Source organism: Montipora capricornis, chromosome 13 (assembly GCF_036669925.1).
Source record: "Montipora capricornis isolate CH-2021 chromosome 13, ASM3666992v2, whole genome shotgun sequence".
NCBI lineage: Eukaryota > Metazoa > Cnidaria > Anthozoa > Scleractinia > Acroporidae > Montipora > Montipora capricornis.
Window position 1 is genome coordinate 27,258,670 of NC_090895.1, and position 23,783 is coordinate 27,282,452.

Below are 23,783 nucleotides of genomic sequence, written 5' to 3' on the forward strand. Positions count from 1 at the left end.
GTAGAGAAGCCCGAGGCTTCTCTACGCAATTGTAAAAATTGCGTTCATAACTGCGAAGATCATAGCTTCATTTGAATAGTTATTGTGTAACACTACGTCCTAATTAGACCTATTGTTTTTCTGTTACTCAGACTATTTAGATCTAAAACGGTAGAGCAGTAAAGAGAAATGTAAAATGAAGAATTCCACTTAATAAAAAGTATTACAATAACTGTCGTATAATTTATCTCTTCAGTTGTGTCATTATTGTGTGTTCTGTTTTTGTGTCAGTTTTTTCATCCTCGATCTTAATTTCACCATGTGATATGGGCTTTTACGCACATATAGCGTGTAATATTCCACTATATATTTCACGGGTCAAGTAAAATCACTCTATTGTCTCCCGCAAGAGATGATACCAAATCAAAGGAAGGTATTTCTGACCACGTGGCGTCTGGGGTATTTTGCAGAACGCCGAATGGTTAGCGTATATGGATCTATGCAACTATTTCTAAATTGGTTAGCTTTCAGTTATTGTCGCGTATATGTACAATTATCACCGTCAAACATCGATTTTATAATTATTTCTGGTCAACCGCTGATGGTTTTAATATGGGCATTCGTACGTTCCTTTCTTCAGTAAGTGGTCTCGTATCTGGTGGTATTGCATGCAGTTTCTGGATCGTTCTGTTAGTGAAGCATTCCGGCATTGTAATTAAATGATATTTGGTTCAAAAATAAAGTGGCATCTCTCTAATCATAGTTAATGCATGGAGATGGTTATGAAACTGGTCAATTTCCTTTGTTTCATGTTTTTGTCCGTATTTTTGGCCTTGACACTGCACAAAACACACCTTTTTTCGAGAAGACAACCAATCAAATCCTTCGATTAATTAAATTATGCGCAACTAATTTGCGAACCCGTGCGAAGAAAAAACAAAAGGTCGTGCAGGCTCACGGTCTATTCAATATCGATTGAAACAACATTGTTCTCGCTTTTGAAAGTAATAAGGTTTCATAACCAGTCCCTCGATTAACTATGCTCTAATCGAGAAGACATTTGAGTCATTCCTATCGACCTCACGTCGTCGCCGGTCTCCCTGTCGGGCGCGACGGTCTGCCTCAGGAGGGGAGGTGGGGGTGGGGGAGGGTGGCTCTTAACTACAGAAAGACAATGGTTTCTAAGGAAGCTTTTTAGTCAAGGGCCCTACAAAAGGTTGCATGGATGGTTATTTCAAGTAGTAGACGTTTTTCAATGGCAATCTGACATCACTTCAACCAAAAGGGGTATGCGAAACTAGTCCCAGTCCTCTGCCGTGCGTTTTCAGTGAATAGAGGTTAAACATGACGTTTCCGCCAAACGTCGGAATGAAATTAGGGTTTTGCCAAAAATGTAAGAACCCTGCTTGATATCAGTTCATTTTTGTCCTGTTTAGCTCCAGATATCAAGCAACTTCTCAAAGGAACGAGACAAGTTAAAATTAGAGAATGCCTAACCTCTCTATTAACATGTAAAAATTCTCAGGAAACGAAAAGGATTAGGCGGTTTTTTCACCAGATGGGAACCGTCCCACCATTTTTCGTAAATTGTAGCTTGGAATTTCTATTTGGACAAAAAAATAGAATTTTTTTTGGAACTGATATTTTGAAAAGTGTATCAAAGGATGGTCTTGTGACGTCATACTTTTTGTTAAAATCTATGCCACAGATTTGTGTTAGAACGTTCTCATACTGTTGCGTTAAAAATCTGCGAAAAACATAGTTCACTTGCTCAGTTTTTTGGGATTTTCTGTTTTGGTCACGTGATTCACAAAATATGGTTGTGAGTCGAACTACACAAAGAAATGTTAAATAGAACACACTTGTCAAAAAAGGATAACTTTAGATTTAAAAGGTCTCGAGAAATGACTATTTCAAGGGGTCCATGGCAACGGTAGGGTATTTACGAATTTGCTGCAGCGCACAGGGCCATATGGAAAAACCATTGTCTCAGAGGAGAGCTGTGCAAGGGCCCTACTATATGCAACTGTCTTTTCGGACCCACAGAGGCCTTTTAATCTACACAGTTGTACGCCTTGTGGCAAGGGCAAGTGATTTCCTTCCACTTCTTTCCATATTTTTTTATCTTATCAAGTGGTAACTACATAAAATCAAATCACCAAAAATTAGCAAACTGATTCTACTTTTAGAATTTAATTGTGAAACAATTTCTAAAAACCTCCATCAAAGTTTAATTTGAAACAAGTCTTTTGATAACAAAAACATTTTTATTCGAAGGGTGATCATCGAAATACTTTAAAAACTAATATACGAAGTTTTAACAAAGATAAAAATCTTATCTGTTGTTGGAGGACTCAAATAGGGAGACCATAAAAAAACTAGGAGAAACTAATTTTATTTAATATTTTGTGTTATGGGCATTGCAACCGAATTGTTAACCAGACAACATCGATTAAATTTTCACCTTGGAAACTAGTCGAGACAAGTTATAAATTATTCTTGTAAGATCCACCCAATTTCACATTGGCCTAGTTTTTGGTGATGATCACAATCCAAGCAAGCGTGCCACTATAATGCCATGATAAGACAGAATGTGTGACAACCAAAAATCGTAGCAATAGGCCATTTCCGAGTTCATGTCTGCCTCCTCTTCAAAGCGAGTCTAAGTGCGAAGTTCTTCTTATGATAATTAGTTTTCATTCATATGTAAAGTAGAACTAATTACCATTACAAAAATTTCGCACTTAGACTCGCTTTGAAGAGGAGGCAGACATGAACTCCGAAATGGCCTAATCAAGTAAGGGAGGTTGGGCAATTTCTCTTTCTTCAGCATCAGGAGGATCAACTGCGACATAATTGAATATTTTCTCTGTGCTTTCTTGGGTACGGTTTGTTGTCCTACTTCAATTGTGCAAGAACGTTTTTGGTGATGATACGAACTCCTTCTTTTCTAACAGGAATAGTTTACTTTTGTATCTGCCTAGTGGACGGCTGAGGGGAGAGACCACTGGCCAATGACGAAAACAAACTGGGATGAGCAGGCACGGCGCTTCCTTAGCTACCTAGCTGTGTGATCAAAATTATAAAGGAGTGGTCTCCAGTCATGTTCAAACGTAACTGGGGGCGTGTATTTCAAGTAGCGCTGACCAAGATCGCGAGCCAGGGCAGAGGTCGCCTCTCCTGTCCGTCAGCCCGTGAAATACTCGGAAAAAGAGGCCTTTGTAGCAGGGAACCAAAACCTCGCCTCTTGAAAATAAAATGGCCCTTCCCTCGAATGTTGAAATTACACTTTGCAATTTACTTCAAACGTGGAAATTCGTCAGGAAGCAAGGCATGGACTCTGCAAGTTGGACATGTGCTTTGCTCCCCTAGCAACCACTTCCGAATACACTGAAACAAAAAAAAAATTAAGTTAGCAACCTTTGTCGTGCTCATCACTAAGGGCGAACAAAGGTTGATTGTTTTGAGATTCATGTCCTCCTGGCATATTTTTCACGTTTACTTGAGGGTCAGTACACAGCTATTACAACGGCTCTCGGGATTGGTTCAGAAAACAATGGACACAAAGAACGATACAAAAGAAACAATGGATTCTACCCCAAAAAAACAATAGAGCTGTGTCCTTAAGGGAGCCAATGACATTAGAGGTTGTAAAGAGCTGCGTCCTATATCTTAATTTATGCACGTGTGACGTTAACGGGTTGAGCACCGATAAGACAAAAGGCAAAATAGTAATATTTATATTTTTTTTGTGGGAGGGGGGGGGGGGGGAAAACTATTCTAATTATAGATGTGCCCTGAGCTCCTTGATTTAAAACCTCTTCTGATTTTGAAGTATCAGGAATATACCACTCCACCCCAAAAAGGATTAAACAATCTTACGGCTGAATGATATCGGTGTCCACATTCCAGTGTAACAATATTATTGGTTGCATTCATGTCTTCATGACATATGACGCACGGGTCGTCTTCGTTCCTCCCGCCAACAACTGACGTCTTAGACACTTCCGGCGCAATCGGCTTCGCCATTGGCTGGACTGAATGTCCGGGTGCTGGCTGGGGTACCTGTGGCATGGCAGCTGTTTTTGTTGCTCGCTGAATTGTGGGACTGTTGGAGGGCTGAGAGCCAGAGGGACGCAATACGCCATCCTTAAATGGTGGGAAAGTCAACACAATTACTAGTACAGGTAATCGCAACGGATGAAAGCACTGTTAAGATTTAACTGCATCCGTATTTTCAAAGTTTTTCAAATTTGAAATTAGGGGTTGCTTTAATTTAAACAAAGGACGCAAGAAGAAGCACAAGCAACATACACAAACTCAGAAGCGTCTTGATCATCAGGGCCAATTGTTACAACAAAAGATACTTTTCAACCCTTTTATTCCCACGATAGAAAAGTTTATTCTCCCAACAAGTAATAGAGAGTTCTTTGTCGGGTAGTCATGAGAATTTGGTGTTTCATCAAGATCACATATCTTAAGTTGATAACAATCTTCATTCTCAATACCTGTGTGACTGACATTTCATTGAAATTGTGAAGAGAATTTATATACCTATTACTCCCGGGAGTGATAGGGTTCAGTTCAAAATAATACGCCTGCATGAGTATGTTGAATGTGCTGATGCTTTCATTTTAAATGTAGACCAGCCCTAGCTACAGACAAGAGGCCAAAGGCTCCACGTGGAAATGACGATAGCAAAAGTCTCCTTGAGCTTTGTTAGCGAGCAGTTCAGACCAAATGATTCTGGAGACTGAACCGTTAAAGTAAATGAGTTACGTTTAAAATTAAAAAAAAAAGAGCCTTACAACTCCGAGTCTTTTAATGGAGTGCTATGTACGAGTCCAATAAGTCAGATATGTGATTCAAGCACGCATAAATTCAAGTCAGCATTCCTTTGTTCTTACATACACTAGCCCCACTGTATCAAATTCCTGTTTGGCTAAAAGTGCACCTAAACCCAAACATTTTTCGTTCCTAATATAACTCTCCCCATGCAAAGCAAACATATGCCACTAATGTCACCCAGAATTTCGTTTTTTCTGTGCCGTGCAAACCACGTAAACGTGGCCGAACTAGCGGTAATTTGGACGTACGACCGTAATGTGAGAGGTAAAAGCTGCTTTGCACTCCTGTCTTCAAAGAAATTTTGCATTGCAAAGAACTTTGTGAAGTAAAATCGAGAATACACCCACACCTCTCACAATTCGATCGTGGGTCCAAATAACTGCTCGTTTTGATAACTTTGCGCGTCGTGCCCGGCAGATAAAAAGCGAAATTTTGAGGTAAGAATCGTCAAACAAGCTTGCTTTCGGTGTAGAGACCAATATTGTAGACTAAAAATATTTAAATTTAAGAGTATGTTATCCTCCTAATGAAAAGTATTTAATAGTTTGACGCAGGCCTATTTTATTTTACTCAACTTCGTCCTTATTGTTTAAACAGAAAAAGAAAGCAAGTATGGACAGGGAGGCCACAACAGCGAAACCATTTACTGTGGTTTCAAACAAAAATTGCAAATTATAATGAGATTAAAAGCAGCAAGTAATGCTACAGTTAAGTGATCGGGCCATGTTGCACTTCAGGCAGACAGATTTTCAGGTTCGAGGATTGACAGGATCAATATAGATTCAGGAGAGAGCGTTCATGTGACATTCAAAAAGTTTGACTTTGAAGGATTTCAGCGATAGGGAGTTGAACGGTGGCTCAGTTGGTTGTGCATCGGGCTGCCAAGCGGGAGGTCGAGAGCTTGAGAGCTCGACTCCGGCCGGACCAACACTCAGGGTCTTAAAATAACTGAGGAGAAAGGAAGACGACGTGTGAGGGGTGGATTTATTTTCAATCAGATGGAAAACTTTTCTAACTTTTTCTTAACCAGAGAACGCTTTTTTACATGAATATGTTTCCAAAACCTGGTTACTCTTCTATTTTCAACAAATTACCACAGAGTTCTGAATGCGTCCATGGTTGATTGAAAAATCACCCGCATGTGACTAAGGTACCACGCCTTCGTGTTTAAAAACGTGACAAGGGATATGTGCTAAAAGCGAAGATAAACCAGTTTTCCCCTTTCACCGAGCTTAACAGAATAAGACATCGAAATGACTACATCGGATCTATCTTATTTGTTAACAGCTGTTAGCATAAATCACCTTTTTCTTTTTCTCGACAAGCTCTGACACGCTGCTGACGATATCCTCCAGCGACAAACCAGTCAGTGAGCCATGTTTATTCTGTCGCACTTCTTTAATCAATCCGGTCAACTCTAACCTGAAAAAACATAGGTGGGACATAATTTCAATTTTGTGTGGAAAAAATACCTTACAGTCAAAGCTTCAACACTTCAGTTTTAGTTCGCCATCATAGTCTATTTCTTTCAGCCAGTTGCAGCAGTTTCAGCAATAGGGTGCAGCGAATGACCCTCTTGTTCCACAAACTAGAAGTGTGAACATTCAAATAAAAGCCACTAAGCAGGGGCACCCAACGAGAATATAGTTCAAAACTACTTAAACATAGCATTGTTAAACGCATTTTAGTATTTATACAGGCATAATAGGCATAATTTTATCCCCTACTTTTTTTTTATCTGTTCGGATCTCCTAGCTGAAAGTCTAGTGATCCGAAAATTCTAGGGATCAAAATTAACCTTTTCGAAAATTTCAGCCAGAAAAAAGGCTTCCGAAAAATCTAGGTGACCTTTTTAGGGTAAAAATCCGTTAAAAATGGGCAATTATACCATTTTTTCAGATGTTGGAAAATCCTAGGACAGGCAGGCAAGCAAGAAATTTAACAACAAATGTTCCGAAAATTCTAGATCTCAAATCGTCTTCCGAACAGATATTTTCCGAAAATTGACGTTGGGTGCCCCTGACTAAGCAGTACTTTCTATAAGTAATTTTTCCTGCCACTTACATATCTGTCCGTTACTATTCCTTGTCACTTACCTAGACAAATTGGGGTACATAGTTGACAGACGAAGCATGATCTTCTCAAAGCTATTGGACTTTGCCTTTTCAGATATGTTTGCTGCAGCTGCAACAGCACCGGGGACTGCAGCAGTGGCAGCAGCCATTGAGGCGGGTTTATCTCCACCACCAACAGCAGTGCTCGTTGTTGTTGGAGGACCAGTAGTTCCAGGGCGTGCCACAGTCGCACCAGCAGATGGATTAGGGAGGGGAGGGTTAGCTGCCCTTGGTACGAAAGCACTGTTTTCCACAAGGGATTGAGGCGGGGGATGCGGTTGAATTTGGTTTTTCTGTTGTTGTCCTGGTACCTAGCAGAGAAAAGAGTGGACTTATAAACAACAGGAAAAATGAACTTACCAACAACCCATGACTTCTCACCTCTAGGAAAGGGTTCGCACGCTATGATTTGTGCATTGAGCATACCGTATTTTACAGTGGGGCACGATTGACTTCATGTTTAGCTCTACTACTCGACTCAACTGCTAAATGATATACTTAAGGAGGCTCGTAAGGTTTCGTTGCTACACCGGAAGTGAAAATATGACGTAAAATCGCGCGAACCGGAAATAAAACCTGCCAAAAAACATGTCTTTATCTCGAAATTTTGATCAGTGACCTATCTTGATTTTTTGCATGCACGTATCATTATTCAAGATGGCAATTCAAATAAAAAAGTTTCGGGGAAAGTTATCTGGTACAATTTTCTGTCAACTATAAATTCTACTGGATAACTTTTTGTCATACTCTCCAAGGAGTTAAAGAATTTAGGGAGATTCCCAACAAAGAAATAAAAACGGTAGGTCACCGACTGAAATTTAGAGAACCTTTTTGTGGACCTGGCGCATTGCCATGGTAACCAAGATGACCTCATAAGTACCCTTAAAGTATTACCCAACAATAGAGTTGCAAAGATATTTATAGTTAGCCTACACTATGAAATATCCTTCTTTGGTATCTTTCATCGTTTCACAAACACTATAGCCACAAAAATCCCTTTTGAGCCTCCTTAATAACTTTTACAAGCAGCCGTAAGTATGACCCGAGAAAACGATATTGTTAATATGCAATAGCAAATATACAAACGAAAACCAAAAGAACAAAAAAGTGATCTTGACGATATCGTTGACAGCCCTAAGGACAAGTAATCGAGGATTAGAAGAACCGAAAAGAAATAAATATCTCAACAAAAAACAAATACAAACGCAAACCAAAAGTTAACAATAAGGTCAGCCAAAAGATACTCCCAGTTCGTGATCTTCTGCCATAGCCAACTCTACCGCAGCTGGTTAAGGCTGAAGTCAGAAGTTTCTCAAAAGAAAATTTTGAACAGCATTCGGGGGACAAGGAAAACTTACAAACAAAATTATTTGCCTCAAAAACTTGAGAAAGCCAGCGCCTGACTTTAAAAGGCCCAGGAAATTACATGACCGCGGTCGCTATGTATGCTTTTTAACTGTTAACTCATAACTGAAGCTTAAATTGCCCATCACAATTGCTCTACCAATACACCATTTTACAGTTCTGTGCTCAGTTACCTGGTCTTTGAATAAAGGCAAAACTAGAGTTGCTTTGATACAAACCGCAGTGCTCTTCTTATGTAAATAGCAACTCGTTAGCATTACAACAACATGATTTTCATCAGAAAAGCAATGAGGTTTGTATCAAAGCAAGGCCAACTCCAGCCTCGCTTTTATTCAAAGGCCTGGTAACTGAGCACAGAACTGTAAAATGGTCTATTGGGAGAAACTACAAATTATCTTAAGAAAATGTTGGTTTTTCATGAAAGGTGGCAAAGTGATCCAGAGTAAACACCATTGTCAAGCTTAACAAAAATTCGTCCGCGAACACTTACCAGAGGCTGTAAAACTGGAATGGCTGGATAGGGAGGTGGACCAGGAATAGAGAGATGTGGAACACTGGCGAGAGTGCTGCCATTTTTAAGTAGCTCGATCTGCTCATTAAACGTTGCCTGAAAGAACAACACAAATCAAAGGCTCTGTAAGCCAACTCATTCTTGCATGCAGCGACCAGTGGTTTCAAGGTTGGCCAAGTGACGGGATAAATGCAGATTGTTGTGTGACCCACTGTGCACGAATTTCGAGTCAACAGATGCCTATAGCACCCCAAGAACTCAGGCTGCTGTACATGACTGAGCAAAAAGCATCGTACGTGTGTAACTAGATATTCAACAAGCATATCAACCCACTTTTGCATTTCTCAGAAACTTTTAGAGGTAATTAAGACAATTTAAGGAGTAGCGGCTGTGGGGTGAAATCAGTTAAAATCTGTTGATTTAACGAAACCTCCATTCTAACAAAACGAAGAGCGGCGAAGTAATGTTCCAATCAAATTTCTTTCGAAAAGATTTCAATCAAAGCCATTATATCAGAAAAAATAAGTTTGAAAATCGCTTAATTTAAACTTCAAATTTTGCGGGCGACGCCATCTTGAATGAATGTGTTGTGTTGTGTTGCTTGCATAAAGAAACACAAAGACCTTTTAGGTTTAAAAGATCACCAATCCGAAAAAAATAGTGTTCAGAAGTCAGCAGATACCTTGCATTGTACTACTCTCTGGTGACACTCCACGGTATAACTCTTCCACGTGGCAATCAACTCCTCCACTTTTGGACCCGAGATTCTATGGACAAAGAACCAAAATCGAATTAGTAATCGAGGAGAAAATGGGTTGAAAGTGCTGACGCACGTTATTTACGAGTGAGATCGTTGTCCAAGGTCGCACGAGCGAGTTGCGAGAAAATCAATGCGACCGTGTAAATAGCACAAATGTACTTTTTATCTCCTTTACAGCAATAGCGCCAATGCCACCTTCGGACAGGATTTTCAACTGGACCAAGCTCAGGACGGTGCCTACTACTGTTCAAAGGAACTTTTGTGCGCTTTGTGAATAGCAGAATATGGGAAAAGCAGATCTAAGCAAGCAAAACGAAACTTGGGGGTAACTACGTATTTTTCAAAGATAATTAATCAACAATATTTGTAAAAAGTTCTTTCCCAAATTCAAGATTTATCATATCTGAAAAATGCATGGTTACCCCCAATTTTCTTTTCGGATACCAAGCGCACTTGCTAAGTTCTGCTTTCTCCGCATAACTTTTAAGCCACGCAAAAATATCCCTGTATTAGTGAGCACCTCGAGATACGCAATAACAGTAGTAGGCACCGTAATTAAATGGCAAAGCTCCATTCTCGTAACCAGAGCCTCGGATCGACCCAAGGCTCTGGGAAACTCCATGTAGAAGAACATGCGCCGTAGGGTTCTCGTAGCTAAAAATTGGCTATTTGAACTTTACGGCGCCTGCTCACTCATCGTGCTAACATGAATGCTCCAATTAGAGACGAGAAAAAACATTAACATCCGTGAAAAAATAATGAAGGAACAGTTCGCCTTAATGCAATGATTGATTATAGCAGTAAAATTTGGGGAGAAATATTTGAGGCATCATGTGATACAACAGGATTGGAACAGGGCTTGGAGGAGGTGACATTCACCTGGCATTCACAGCTTGTAACAAGTTGTTAATAGTTATGTGTGACTCCTGGTAAGCTCTTTCCAAAAACCGCAAACCAACGTCACGACGAAGCTCTAGAAGCTTGATCTGAGAGTAAAAAAAAAATACAGTTGCTCAGTTATCACAACATTACGATTAAAGTCCACTGACGTTTGTTGAATAATGACGAACACGATTTTCAACTACAGCAGGGCTCCGTTCTCGACTCGGACACTATGGTGGCAGGAACTGGAATGTGTGCTTTAACTGGTCAGAAATGGCCAATACATAAGACATTTCCTTATGCTCGTGCATACGGTGTCCCATTTTTACAAGAAATAAAGAGAACAAAAGCACAAGAACAAGAAGACATCTTTTATCCTTTCGCTTGTGCTCATCCTAATGTCGAAGCTCTTTTCACGGTGAAGTAGGAGCTGTTATAATTGCCATTGTGCTTGTGAGCTTGCAATCCTCTGAGATTCCGAAACCTGGTTTTGAAAAGTTGAATCCTTTACTACAGTCATCTGATTTCGAAATAATTGCTGCTGAAATCCCGATTCCAATCTGGGTTTCTAGACTTTCGGAATTCTGGAGTCGAAAATCTCGATTACAGTCTCACCTCAGCTTCTTGAGCTCGTGCTTGCTGTTGTTGATGTTGGAGTTTTATATTTTTTAACAATTCATCTTTTTCTGAGCGCTCTTTATTCCACAAACCCCTGAAAAATGAGAAAGAAACAAGCATTTATTCTGTACATACACATCTAGTTCAGCCGAATTCGAACTTTTCTGCTTTGGCCTTTGATCATAAGAAGTTATAATCCTCTTAAAGACAACTATGTAACATAGTCTCCATCGCAAAACTTCAAATTTTGTTCTCGGCCATGCAGATATGAATCCTGTTGGCTATTCAAATAACTGATTGTGCAAGAACTTCACCCACAACATTTGCACCAGCTTATGTCTGGTAAGTCCCGAACAAAGTGTGTGAAAGACCAAACGCATTTCCCAAAAAGAAATCAGTACAATATCAATGTAATGCGAGTATCATTACCACTATTGAAAAATACCTCTCTGAAGTGAACTGTCCTTTACAAGATTCAAGTTCCTTTTTGAGATTGTTGACCGAACTGGATCTTGAAAGAAGAAAGAAAAAAAAACCCAAATACTGTTTGCATATCAATTAAAGAACGTGAATTGCATTGACGCGTCAATCATAACCGCACACCGGTGGCTCAGTTGGTGGAGTACCAGGGTCCCATGTGGGTGGTCGCGAGTTCGACTCCGATCGAACACCGCAAATGGCTTGACTTTCAAGTCTTCTCTGATAAGGACTATAAACCGTAGACCACGTCTCACAATCATTCCTGATAATCAACACTATGGCACGCTACAGAAACCACACACTGTTTGTAAATAACAGAACCCAGGTGTTGTTGTCTGTCCTCCTTTCACATACATGCGTGGGTTCGGTGGGTGGGTGGGTGAGATCAAATATGGACTGATAGTCCTAATATGCCTCGTTTTCAACCTGGTAATGCGCAGCGTGGGCACCTGTTAACAATAAATCTGTGGACAATACGTCACACAACAATCCGGACCAATCTCGTCACGTTGCGCGAAAGCACAACTAAGCTGGCTAAAAACGCCGTGGAATAAATACACTTTGATGCCTTTCCCTCATTATGTTGCAATGTTTCTTTTTCTCTTTCTCTGAAAACCGAAAGCATTGGTGTTATCGTAATTACAGTGCTGTTTATACTTACGGGCGAATAATAGAATATGGAATAATGCACGTTTGACACGAATAACTGAATGAACGAATATGAATGAATGAGTGAAAGAATGATTCATCGAACGAATTAACATACGAATGATCATACAATCCTCACGTGAGAACACCTACTTGTCATCAGCATCTTGTAGCAGCCTTTTATTTAACATTTTTAACTTGTCTTCTTTGTCTTCGCACTGCTGGCGCAGCTTGCGTATTTCCTCCGAGTTCTTTTGTTTTAACTCCTGGAGTTCTTTGGCGTATTTCTGTTGAAGGAAAAACACGGACCGACCGACCGGTTTGCTAAGTAGGTGGAGCATAATCACTGCGCGGGAGTCGCAGGTTTGAACCCGGCCGGACCAACTCCGTCTCAGGTTCTAAAAATAACTGAGAAGGATGAGGTGACGTTGTAAGTGGTACTCCCGCAAATGTTTAGACTTTCACGTCTTTTCGGATATAGACTTCAAAACCATAGGTGTTGTCTCACAACCCTTCAGAGTTCATAAACTTTGTGGGACGTTGAAGAGGCTCAAACCAAATTTTAACACTTTCAACAAAATGTACTATTTGGAAGGACTAAATCCACTCAACCGTTTCACTTTACGGCAAAGTTATCATGGTACCATTTGAAACACCAATAATTGCTTAACAAGATGCACGCATTATTGAGGTAATAGGTTACCATGGCAAAAAAAGGAGCCATTTAAAAACACCCTATGTTGTCTCTTAAAACGCTTATATCTCAGAAACAAACTCGGTGACCACCAATTTTTACTCAGTGCTGGAAGTGATTAGCAGGCTTGGACAAAACCCTTCGCAAAGTTTTAAAAAAGTTCTCTGGAGCGGAATCATAGCCCCCTTCACAATTTGAAAATTTTAAGGTGGCTCTGAATCCGCTCCAGAGAATTTTGTATGGAGTCTAATTTTAGCCTGCTCATCACAGATATATTAAGCCTTCAAAGGCAAAATGCATAGCGGTTTTGTTGCCATGTTGACCTATTACGTGACATTAATAAGTGAATCTTGTTGAGCAATTAACCTGAGTGTTTTGGTTCAATTGGTATCATGACCTTTACGTAAAACAGTTCAAGTTAGACATTCCCTCCAAATTGTTAAAACTGGTTTGAGCTACCTTAATTAAAGAAAACACATACTCATCGAAAACAGCAGGGCGCGCAGTTCTCGGAGTTTTCTGGCCTTGGAGAGAGCACGCTGTAAATATAGAGCTTTAATCCGTTGTGTGACCCTCATAAGCTAGATGGTAAAATTCAAATACGCTGCAACCGAAGTGAACTAAACCAACACGGAGTCTCAGTACGGCCTTGACACTTTCAGAGTTCATCACTTTCACTTTCATCACATCATCGCTTTCTTTCACTTTCACAGTCAGTGATTGACTGAACAAAACTTGCGCTCTATTCTTAAACAATCACAACGCAAGGCAAGGCATTGAAGCAACTGAAGCAGACTAAGAACCAAAAGCGGCTTAGAATCTCGAATAGTCCTAGTAAATCTTGTAAAGTAAACCAAGTATATAAGATGAAGCATATGGCTAAATATAAGATACAATATATGAGACATTCCTCCTTATAATCTTCTCACCTGCTGACAAATCAAAATATTTCTCTAAAGCTGTCAACACTTACCTCGTTTTCCTGCAGTGCATCAGAAAGTTTCTTCTTTACTTTATCAACCTCCGCCGAGTTTTTGCTAAGTAAAGCGTTCCGTTTTTCTGTTTCTTGTAGCTTGGCCTGGCAAGCATCCTTTTCAGCCACGGCGCGCTGATATTCCGCTTTAAAAGGTTCAGTCACTGGATCTGTCATCACACTTTTGCTTTTCAAATTAAACTGAGTTTGTACAGACTTTGATTTGCTAGAAACCACCGATTCACTGACTGAAACGTTACTTCCTGTACGTTTATGAGAAGTCACTGGCGTATCTGTTTCCTCCAAACCCGCAGAAACTGTCTGTTTTCCCGAAGAAAAATTAGAACACGCTACACTCGAATCAATTGTCGAATCTTGCACATTCCTCCCATTTGGGATCAACAATTCCTCTATGACCACTGCCTCTTCGCTTCCAGTATCGATAGAGAGATCACTGTGTTCTCCATTGTTTTCTTTCTCGTCTGTTGCAACAGTTTCAACCACATTTTCCACAATATTTTTCACGGCGTTGTTAACTTCGCCTTCATTTAAAACTGGCTCACGTTGTTCCGCAATAATTGTAGTCCCTTCCTGAATCTCATTATCAGGTAATTCAGCGTCCTCTAAAGTGCATCCATCATTGGCTAAAGATGTCACTGATGAAATACTATCCAACAAATCCGTTTGTGACAGCGAAGGTACAAACTCCTTTGCATTAGGATTAAATTTTGTCGAAGAATTTTTTACCTGTGAAGAAGTTTCGAAATTTAAGTCGCCCGGTAAGCCATGTTCTCTTTCCTCACCTTCCCATATCAAATTACCACCAAGAATTGAATTTTCCACTTTCGCGTCATTCATACGATTAATGCGTTCAAGAAACGGGTTGTCCGTTTGTGGTTTCATATTTTGCAAAACGTCTTCAAATTCTTTGTCCTCTGGCAGCATGACTTTGCTTTGATAAAAGACAAATTTGCCGGATTTTTCTAGGATGGGCCTAAGTCCGCCCGCATGGGAAATTATGTCCTGATAACTGTTTGGTAACATACTCAAAGGCTGCATGATGTTCGGGTCCGCCAACTCCAATGGTCCACTGGCCCGTAATATCTCTTGTAGCATGCTGAGCAGAGAGAAAACTAGGTTAGGGACGGGACGGGAAGTCAAACAGAACGCCTAAAAGAACAATAGGAAGCCAACTTTGCGCAGCATTGAGAGCATTCGCAACCACTCAATGTAGCCTTTCCCAGACTGGGCATCAAATATGTGTTGAGTTTGTTGGTTTTCCAAACTGCTACAGGGTTTTCTAATGGGAACTACAGTTTTCCTTTCTCATAAAAACAAACGGACCTGACCCTGCTATGGCGCGCCGTTTCGGACAAAAATACTTGTTGTAGAATATCTAATACATATAGCAAATACATACAACTTATCTTGGGAAATATACAACTTATGGAGAAAAATATATCACTTATTGTGAAAAATATAATACTTACTACCAAAATATACAACTTCTTGGGAAAATAAACACCTCTGTGTAAAAAGTTCGGAAATATACAACTTGTGTTGTAAAAATAATACTTCGCCCGCGGTGTTTTGGTCAGCTGACTGTCGCAAAAGCCAGAAGGCCTGTCCACATATAATTCCCGCCAGTTGTTCAATATGGCGGAGCGCATATTGAACAGACTGGTAGAGGCTGTAATCTCGCTTAATGAATCCAGCAGTGAGGCTAGTCATGCTCCAAAGATGAATCAAGCTATAAACGAAAACAAAACAGAAGCTAGAGAAGCTGCTTTAAGGCAATTATTTCCAAGTATCCGAGGGCAATCTTCAAGCCACTCTGCGGCGTCTGCGTCAGTATCTGCGAGTCGGGCCACTAATGATGTATTCAATCCAAGTGCAAACTGGTCCAGGAAAGGGAAAAAGCGTGTAAACAAGAAGGGGACATCGGCCATTTGTGGATCCAGTAGTGTATCTAAAGCAGTTTTAAAGGATGTAGTTCTACTGCCATCTCCGAAGGTTGATGAAGTCCCACGTGGACAGTTCAGAGAGACGCTCTATAGCAAGAACTTTGCTGCTAGTGCGGTGGAATTTTCTGATGAAATGCAAGAAGAAGAAATTAGATGTAAGTGCAATGAACTCTTTGAACGGAAATTAAGATGCTGCTCAGAGCCAAAGTTTTATTTTGTCAGAGCCGTTGGCAATAAAATAGTCGAACTGAACTCTGGTCCTTTCACCGGAAAGGTGGCGAAACACGTGTCCAAGCAAGGTCCGTTGTATATCAGAGTCACTACGGAAGTGCATGATGAGAGCTTGAAACGTTGGTATGGCAGTTGTCAAGGTGATGAAGAAGGTGATGATCCATTGGAAAGTGAGGATGATGAGAGTTTAATGGATTGTCCCTTTGCTTTGAAATCAATGCATGAGTCAGAGGTTACCGAGCCGCCAAATAAGAAAATACATCAAATGACTGCGAGTGATGGTGAGAATAAAGCAAGTACAAGCCCTTCCTGTAGTGGCTACCTCTCACAACCCAGCTGCAGTACGCAAAGCAAACCTGTAAGAGAATCACAACTTATGGTGGGATACAACACGTATGTTAACATGTTTCCAGATGAAATCAATGTAGATGATGAGAATTGTGATGAAGATGTTGATTTACATGCTGCCATTCAAGCAAGCCTGGAAGATCAAAGAGAGACAGGTTCCTGTTCCATGAATGAGGCAAAAGCATCTGATGTCCTCCGAGAGTTTGTGGATGATAACTTGGACAAGCAAAGTGACTCACATGTCAACGTTGTAATAAGCAGAAAGAATGTTCTGTCAAGTGCTCTTAGAGCCTTAGAAAGAGGCAAATTTTCATTTGTTCGCCCAGTCCACATCATGTTCTCAGATGGAGTAGACTCTGGTGGGCCAAGGAGAGAATTTTTTCGCCTTCTTATGATGTCACTTAAGAATCTTGACATTTTCTAGGCACATGGTTTTCCCATGACCTGGAGCTGCTCCATGGAAATAAATATGAGTTAGCTGGAAAGTTGGTGGCATGGAGTGTTCTCCAGGGTGGTCCTGGGCCCAAATGTCTTTCTCTAGAAGCATTTTCTGTCATGAAAGATCTTCCATTTAACACAAGTCAGGCAATCGAGGCTGTCTGTGATGAAGAAATCAAGGAGGTCCTTAAAGGGTTACAGGAATGTGTCAGTGAAGGAGAATTCAATGCCATAAAAGAGTGAGGTGGTGATTTAATTGCAAACCATGGCTACTCAAGAGTGTTCACAGCTGATTTTAGCAAGAAAAGTGAGATCCAGCATTGCCTCCTTAAACAGGTACCAGTGTGTGTCAATTTAGTAAGGAGCAGCGTTGCACCAGACACTCTTTATTAAGCCCCCCACCCTGCCATTATCCAATTGTACAGGTCATTGCCATTAGATGTATATTTATTATACATTTATTAAACTAGGTTGGGTTCATAAGGTAAACTTTACCTTAGTCTTATATTCATTTTCTTCGACAATGTACTTTTAAATTTGAAGAGGGTAGTTTCTAAAGAAACTGTGGTGCTGCGTCGGTGGGGAAGTAGTATACAAAAATTTGGTTTTATCAATGGAGTTGATAATGTAAATTGGCCACCGTACAGAATCTCTGTACGGTGGCCAATTTACATTATCAACTCCGTTGATAAAACCAAATTTTTGTATACTTTTAAATTTATTGTGTTACAACTGTTATAAAATTAGTGGTACAAGGGCCTTTGCATGACTTGGGATACCACATAGCAACAGTGTAGTAGATGGCAAGCCATTCAGCAGTTGTTCCACTGAACAAAGTTTTGACTGTGATAACACGTTGCTGTTATACACAATTATTTTTCAAATAGCTAAACATTTATTTGTTTTTTGTTATACAGGTATTCTTCTTTTCTGTCCATGCAGAAATCCAACAATTCCATAAAGGCCTTAACTCTATTAGTGGTTTTGGAGATCGTGTGATGAACAACCCTGGCATTTTCAAGATTGTTTTGGGTGCGGAGAATCAAAAGCTCAGTGCCCAAAGATTCAAGAAATTGTACTCTATTATGTACTCAGACAAGGGTTCCAATGATAGAGACAAAGAAGACAAGACAATATATTGCTTGGACCTGTACCTGCAAGACCTAGAAGAAGAGGAAGTTAACGGTGTGACCCTGGAAGACTTGTTGATTTTCACCACAGGGGCAGACACTGTACCGCCACTGGGCTTTGATGGTCCCATACTAATTGAGTTTTATGAAACAGAAGAGAATGTGAAGAGGTATCCATGGTCTTCAACTTGCTCCTTAACTTTGTTTTTGCCAAGGGGAATTGAAGACCCCAAAGAGTTCAACAGTCTTCTAACACATGCCTTAGAAAATGGAGTTGGCTTTGGCAAATGCTAAAGAACATTAATTTTATTATTACTTGCATCAGTATTTTACTTAAGTACAGTACTTATGTTGTTGTTTTAAAGTTTTCATAATTTTATCATATCACAAACAGTGGAACATTGCAATTACAGTGAAAAAGCTAAGACTAAGTTGTAATTTCAAATTTGAGAGTATCATTTTGTACTCAGTATATACAGTATTCTGTACTCTCTCAAATCCCATAATACACCTCTTTTACCCCAAAACCTTTGCATAATCAATGTTTGCAATTTCTCCTGGGACACGAAGATGTCCCAAGAGAAATCGTAAGCAATGCATATCCAAGTTTTTGCGGGGTAAAAGAAGAGTATTATGGGATTTGAAAAAGTAGAGAATGTAGTTTCTCAGTGATTTGTGAAATGCAGCATGTATTGTAATCAAAGATTCCTATCAACTGACACATTCACAGTTCCTTGTTATTTATTAGCTAGCCATTGATGCTTATTATTTATGTATTTACATGTTTAATATTCTCATTAAAGATATCTTGCTAATCTCATACAAGGAGATGCCATGCTCGCCATCATCAGACAGTGGGTGCACATCATTTAGTAGAGTAGAAAATTCCCTCTCTGCTAGTTGGATTGTAGACCTGGGTACTTCAATGTGATTCACTGTCTGAAGTTCAGGCAGGGGTGCATTATCATCAATTCCATAATGGTGATCAACACTTCTTGGCTCCAACAATTCCCTGACAGTCATGTAATCAGATTGTGCATACTGATAAAATCCTTCCGTCCACTTTTGAAGAGGAGAGTGTCCTCCTTCCCTTGACAGTGGGTGGTTATTCCACTGCATAACAAATTGATCAATAGTGTTGTTTAATCTAGGAATATAGATATAGTGCAATGCATATAAATCTATTTCATCATTAGGATCCAAAAGCTCTCTTTCTTCTAAAAAGTAAAAGATGTTCTTATAGTAAGAGACTACATAATTGTGAACATCACGCCATAATCTCTCGATACGCTGATTGTGAACTGATTGTCCAGTTAACACTGGTTTGGAATCCACACCATATCGAGTTAGCATAAGTCTGGCTACATCCACATTTTCAGTCCCATAATCAGTGAGTATCCTTCTAGGATAATGGTAAATATTGGTAGCTCCCACAAACAGGTCCAGGACTGTTGATGCTTCATTATTTGTTGATGCTTTGAGGAACACAACAGTGCGGGAAAATCCATCTATGGCACCATGGATGACGATGCGCCACCTTATTAATTTGTGGTGACCATCAAGATGCTTAAAAAACAACCACATGATTACAATTGTGACTTTAACATCAAGGAAAAAATTGCAATTCAGAACAATGCTATCTTTAATGTATGATCAAAATTGCATAATTTAGACCATTTCAGTCAACTTTTGAAGTTTTTTGAAAGCCTGAGGAATTAATATAATTGACTTTGCTTTACCAAACCTGATTAATTTAAGAAATGAAGAGTGAAAGTGGCCTGATTTTATGCTTTAAGCATTGGCTTTCATTACATTGCAGCAGGCAATAAACACATGCAACCCTTTTTAACAGTTGTAACTGACATTCATATTCTTGCATAACATTGCCAGTGAATGTGTGCATGCAAATGTTGGCAGTATTAACTTTAATGAGCTCAAACACCAAAATCAATCTTGTGGGCATAATATAACCTTAACTAGTATTTTATGCCTGTCGTTAATTTCTTACCACAGAGAATTTGGAGTTGGCACAGAGTAAACTCGTCTCTTAGTTACAGTTCTTTGCCTGAGTTCTCTGCCAACTGGGTCCACCCGCATTATTGACTGTCTAAGTCTCCACCTTTGGACACGGATTCCTCTTCCTCTAAACCAGCCCATGATCATCTTTTCACCAGAATTTGGTGATATTTGTAGGACATGTTCAACTAGATTATCAACCTCGTCATCACTTATTTCAGAGAAAAGTTCCCGAGAAGAAGCCATACTGTAACTGTCTCTTCTGCGCCTTATAGTTTTTTCTGATACACCCAACGTTTTAGCTATACCAGACCATGAAAACCCAAGTGATCTTAACCCATCCAGTTGTTCTTCTGGAATTACCAGGGTTGGTCGCCCTCTTCCCTTTGATGACATGTAAGCTAAGTCGTTCTTCTAAGCGTTCAATAAGTGTTTGGAATTCCATAACAGCTAGAAGGATGTCATCCATAACATTTTCCTGAGATTCCAGTGGTCTTGAGACAACGAGAAGGGAGATAACGAATTCTAGGCAACGGTCTCGCAGTCTTTCAACTGTTACGCTATCAGCTACAAAAAATTCCCTTTGAAGTTCGTGATATATATCTTTTCCTACGTTTAACGCATCCAGAAAAGCCGTACGCTCCGCACACGCAAGACAGACGACATATTTCTTGCGGCCATCTTGCCTAGGGTGCTTCTGGCTTTTGCGACAGTCAGCTGACCAAAACACCGCGGGCGAAGTATTATTTTTACAACACAAGTTGTATATTTCCGAATTTCGGTATATTTTTCATGTAAGTCGTACTTTTTACACAGAGGTGTTTATTTTCCCAAGAAGTTGTATATTTTGGTTGTAAGTATTATATTTTTCACAATAAGTGATATATTTTTCTCCATAAGTTGTATATTTCCCAAGATAAGTTGTATGTATTTGCTATATGTATTAGATATTCTACAACAAGTATTTTTGTCCGAAACGGCGCGCCATACCCTGCTGCCCTATCTTGCTTAATCAAGAGGAGGATTAAAACGAAAGGACAGAACGCGCAGGAGAAGAAGGGAACTTTATGCTCTTTTTCCGCACCCCTCGAGTTGGTAGCCAAAATTTAGGACAATTTGTATTCCAGTCCTCCATGAGAAAATGACAACTTCGTATGCGCAAGCTAACATTGACAAAACCAAACCAGCCAATAAAACGTCCGAAGAAAGTTTGCCCAACCAATGATAAAAGAATCTACTATGGACGAAGAAAAATGATCAACCCCGAACTCACAGTTCACCACTCTTAACTTGAATCAATGATATGTATTTATCGCCACAAAACATTGCCCTCTTGGGGCCAAATCCCCTACTGAACTAAACTTGAAACGAAGGTCTTAAAGTCACTGAGGATAACCAGGTTGCTTTGGCAATGTCATTGCGAAGAAACAGCATTTTATAGTCGTCTCGCATAAGGACACTGAAAAGTTTAAGGACAAGAAGTTCTAAAACACATACAGCACTCCAGAGGAGTAGGTAACGTAGAATGATGTCAGAGTCTAAGCTATGTTTGTCTGCACACGGAACCCTGCACACTAATGTTAACTAGGATTTTTTTGTTTCCTAAATGCTTAACACACGAAGTAGGAACCAGAGTGGAAACTTACGAGCTCACATAATCTGTGACTGCTTGTAAATTAATCTCCGGCTGCGGGAAAGTTACCGGAGGTACAGAGAACATCTTTAAGCCCTGTTGCATGTAGCTTGCCTCAAACTGGGCAGTGTCTTCTTGTAAGTGAGGAGGGATGGCAAATGGAGCTTCCATTTCATGTTGGCTCCAACCTGGTGGCGGTGGACCCAAGTTAAATTTACTGAAAGAAAGATAAAAAATCGCGTCACTTTAAGATCCTTTAACTAGCGAACATTATCGTACCAGACTCTATTTGGACAACGGAGTGTTAAAAGGCCCACCTTCAACTGACAGGCTTTGCGTGCCGTGGAACAATTTTCATATATGAAAATCCAGCCAAAGCTGAAATTCATCAAATCAGATCGCTGTGAAAAGCAATGCGAATTTCCACAACAAAAACAAACGGTCACAAAGCCTGTCGGTTGAAGGTGGGCCTTCTCCCAAGACCACGAAAAAGTTCATAAGTTTGATTTAGTTACAGAATGGGAACCTCATTTGATGACGGGAGAGCGCGCGGAGTAGCCTGGATTCTACTCTAATCTGACCAAATATGGACATCTTTCTGCGCGCGCCGTCGTCAACTGATGTTCCCGTTCTGTTGCTAAATCATCCTATTCTCCTGACTAGCATCGCAGCTTTCTTTGTTGGCTAGTAATGAGAATGAGGTGTTTAACAAGACAACATTCCCTACATTATGACGATATTTATTCTCAACAACTGTCTCTTTGACATCATTTTGAAATTGTGAGGAGAATTTAAAGACTGATCACCCATGGGGGTTTAAAAGGTTAAAGTGGCGTGCAGATGGAGAAACAAAAGTAACTCGCAGTCGGTGACTGAATTGCTATGGGCGCGGCTCGACGAGATCGGACCGAAGGAGCTGTGCTGCCGGCTAGGCGCACGGCCCCTGAACACGACCCATGTATGACCTCGGAGCACAGCACCATAGCCAGATGGAATAGGCTGGGAGTCGATTTTGCTGAGGGAGAAAAACCGGAGCACCAACAGAGAAACCCTCGGAGTCAGGTGTGTGATCGACTGAAACTCAGCGCACGTACGATCTCGTGGCCGAGAGTTGAACCCGGGTCGCAGAGTTGGAAGGCACCGTTGATAACCACTGAGCCATCCTGACTCCCCTAGTTTTTGTTACACTCATTTTCACAATTCTGCCAAATAATCGTCAAACTGCATTTGAGTTTCCATCCATCAATCTTCTAAACATCGCAAGAAAGAATGACTTCGTCTCCAGTGTATTTATAGCTTTAGTTCACAGTTCGACTACCACAAGGAAAAATTACTTGTGCCTTACTCACTTCTCTGCACCGTTGTTTCGCTTACCATTGCTACACTCTTTTTTTAATAAAAATATATTAAGTTAGCAAGATGGCGGGTTGGTCGTGGACGTTGTGCTCTGTGTTTATCTTATTCCAGACGATTCTCCTGGTCGACAAATTCACAAATCATTATTATGAATCCATCTTATGAGAACAGCGACTGTTTCCTGGTCTACTTAAAGTTTGGCAAAAACTATTCCCTCGTTAATTTTCGCGGAAAACTTTTGCACACCTTGGATGCAGATCATAATACACGGAAGCGGATGAAATATCTGAGAGGAAGAGTACCCTACTATTCCAACTCTTCTGCATCGTTTAATATTGAGCTCCTCAGAGCTGGTGATATCGAGCCAAACCCAGGCGATGTGAGAAATCCATGTTCTGTTTGCAGTAAACCGATTGCGAGGACTCACCAAGCGCTTCGCTGCTCCACGTGCTATCTTTACTTTTATATCAAGTGCGGAGATGTAACACCCGTGGGATATCGAGAAATTAAAGCGATGTCTAACTATCACTGGGTCTGCCGTTTCTGTAAAATTAGATCTGCAATGCCTTTTTCCGATGTTGAATATCTTGATTTTCTTCAATTATTTCAGGATGGCGAAAAAAGTATTAACAACCAAGATGGCGGCTGCCAGAATCGCAATATTGCTAATGATTCAAACTCTGCGTCATGGTATAAGGAAAATATCCGCACGCAATACAAGTTTAATCTGACTATAGCCCATCTAAACGTTCCATTGGCACTGCACAAGCATTTCACCCAAAAACAAAAAATATG

General features: G+C 40.2%; 1 protein-coding gene across 1 annotated transcript in view; it reads right to left on the reverse strand.

The window, feature by feature from the left end:
- Positions 1–2,144: 2,144 nt before the first annotated feature.
- The window catches only part of LOC138030080 (E3 ubiquitin-protein ligase TTC3-like), a 52,763-nt gene continuing 31,124 nt past the window's right edge, over positions 2,145–23,783 (reverse strand). Inside the window, exons 33-44 of the mRNA XM_068877936.1 lie at positions 21,646–21,849; positions 13,873–14,989; positions 12,359–12,492; positions 11,523–11,588; positions 11,075–11,171; positions 10,457–10,563; positions 9,500–9,584; positions 8,797–8,913; positions 6,924–7,252; positions 6,132–6,249; positions 3,862–4,128; positions 2,145–3,369 (exon numbers count right to left, since the gene is read on the reverse strand). Coding sequence (XP_068734037.1) covers positions 3,277–3,369; positions 3,862–4,128; positions 6,132–6,249; positions 6,924–7,252; positions 8,797–8,913; positions 9,500–9,584; positions 10,457–10,563; positions 11,075–11,171; positions 11,523–11,588; positions 12,359–12,492; positions 13,873–14,989; positions 21,646–21,849 — 2,734 coding nt within the window. The 3' untranslated portion in view covers positions 2,145–3,276. The remainder of the gene's footprint in view (positions 3,370–3,861; positions 4,129–6,131; positions 6,250–6,923; positions 7,253–8,796; positions 8,914–9,499; positions 9,585–10,456; positions 10,564–11,074; positions 11,172–11,522; positions 11,589–12,358; positions 12,493–13,872; positions 14,990–21,645; positions 21,850–23,783) is intronic.